General features: G+C 29.8%; 1 protein-coding gene across 1 annotated transcript; it reads left to right on the forward strand.

The window, feature by feature from the left end:
• Window positions 1–8: 8 nt before the first annotated feature.
• On the forward strand, window positions 9–816 carry LOC105367184 (probable cytochrome P450 6a14; the record flags this gene model as incomplete). Its single annotated transcript, XM_011505813.1, has 2 exons — window positions 9–156; window positions 556–816. Coding segments are annotated over 2 exons (330 nt in total), but the record flags the coding sequence as incomplete, so codon positions are not given.
• Between the last annotated feature and the right edge of the window lie 79 nt (window positions 817–895).

Raw genomic sequence — 895 nt, forward strand, 5'->3', positions numbered from 1 at the left:
TGAGAATAATAATTCCAGTTTCCGGGATTCATCACGATCCAAATTATTATCCTGATCCGGAGAAATTCGATCCAACAAGATTTTCGAAAGAAAATAGTGCGGATAGGCATCCCGCGACTTATTTATCATTTGGTATTGGTCCAAGATATTGCTTTGGTAAGTTTATTTTGCAAATAAATATAAATAAAAGTAAATCCAAATATAAATATAAACTCAGTTGTATGTGGCCCCAAAACCGAAAAGCTTCCGGTAATATTCACCGACATGACTTTCTTATCCATTATCTTTTCTGGGTCACGATCGCTAAATTTGGGATATTTATCGCAATTTGTTCTTAAACTTGGTACAGACACTCGTCTTTCTCATGCTGGATTTAAGTATTCGCGTAAACGTAAAAGTCTCATAATAGTGAAAATTAAAAATAACCTAAATTCACGAATCGATTGTAAAAGTGCGATAAAATATTTCATTTTTTATTAAAATATAAAATTTCATAAGCTTCAATGGTGAGATCATTGTCATATTATTAAAATTATGTATTTATTATGTTTGCAGGTAAACGACTTGGACTCTTTCAAGCAAAACTTATTTTAGTCATTTTCTTATCTCATTATAAATTTTCATTGTCTGACAAAATGTCAACGCCTCTGAGATATTCATTAAATACTTTCGTCCAGACGCCTAACGGCGAGGTTTATTTACGAATACAAAAGCGAAACGGAATTAATCATTCGTAGATTAAGATTTAATTTGTTTGGAATATTATATGATAATGAAATTTTACACAGCAATGTGATATGCAATATAGTTGTTTATTAAAAGACAATAAATCAATATGTACAGTTACATACGTATAGATATATATATATGTATGTATGTATGTATGTATGTATGT

Source organism: Ceratosolen solmsi, unplaced genomic scaffold (genome assembly GCF_000503995.2).
Source record: "Ceratosolen solmsi marchali unplaced genomic scaffold, CerSol_1.0 C3398478, whole genome shotgun sequence".
In the NCBI taxonomy this organism is placed as follows: domain Eukaryota; kingdom Metazoa; phylum Arthropoda; class Insecta; order Hymenoptera; family Agaonidae; genus Ceratosolen; species Ceratosolen solmsi.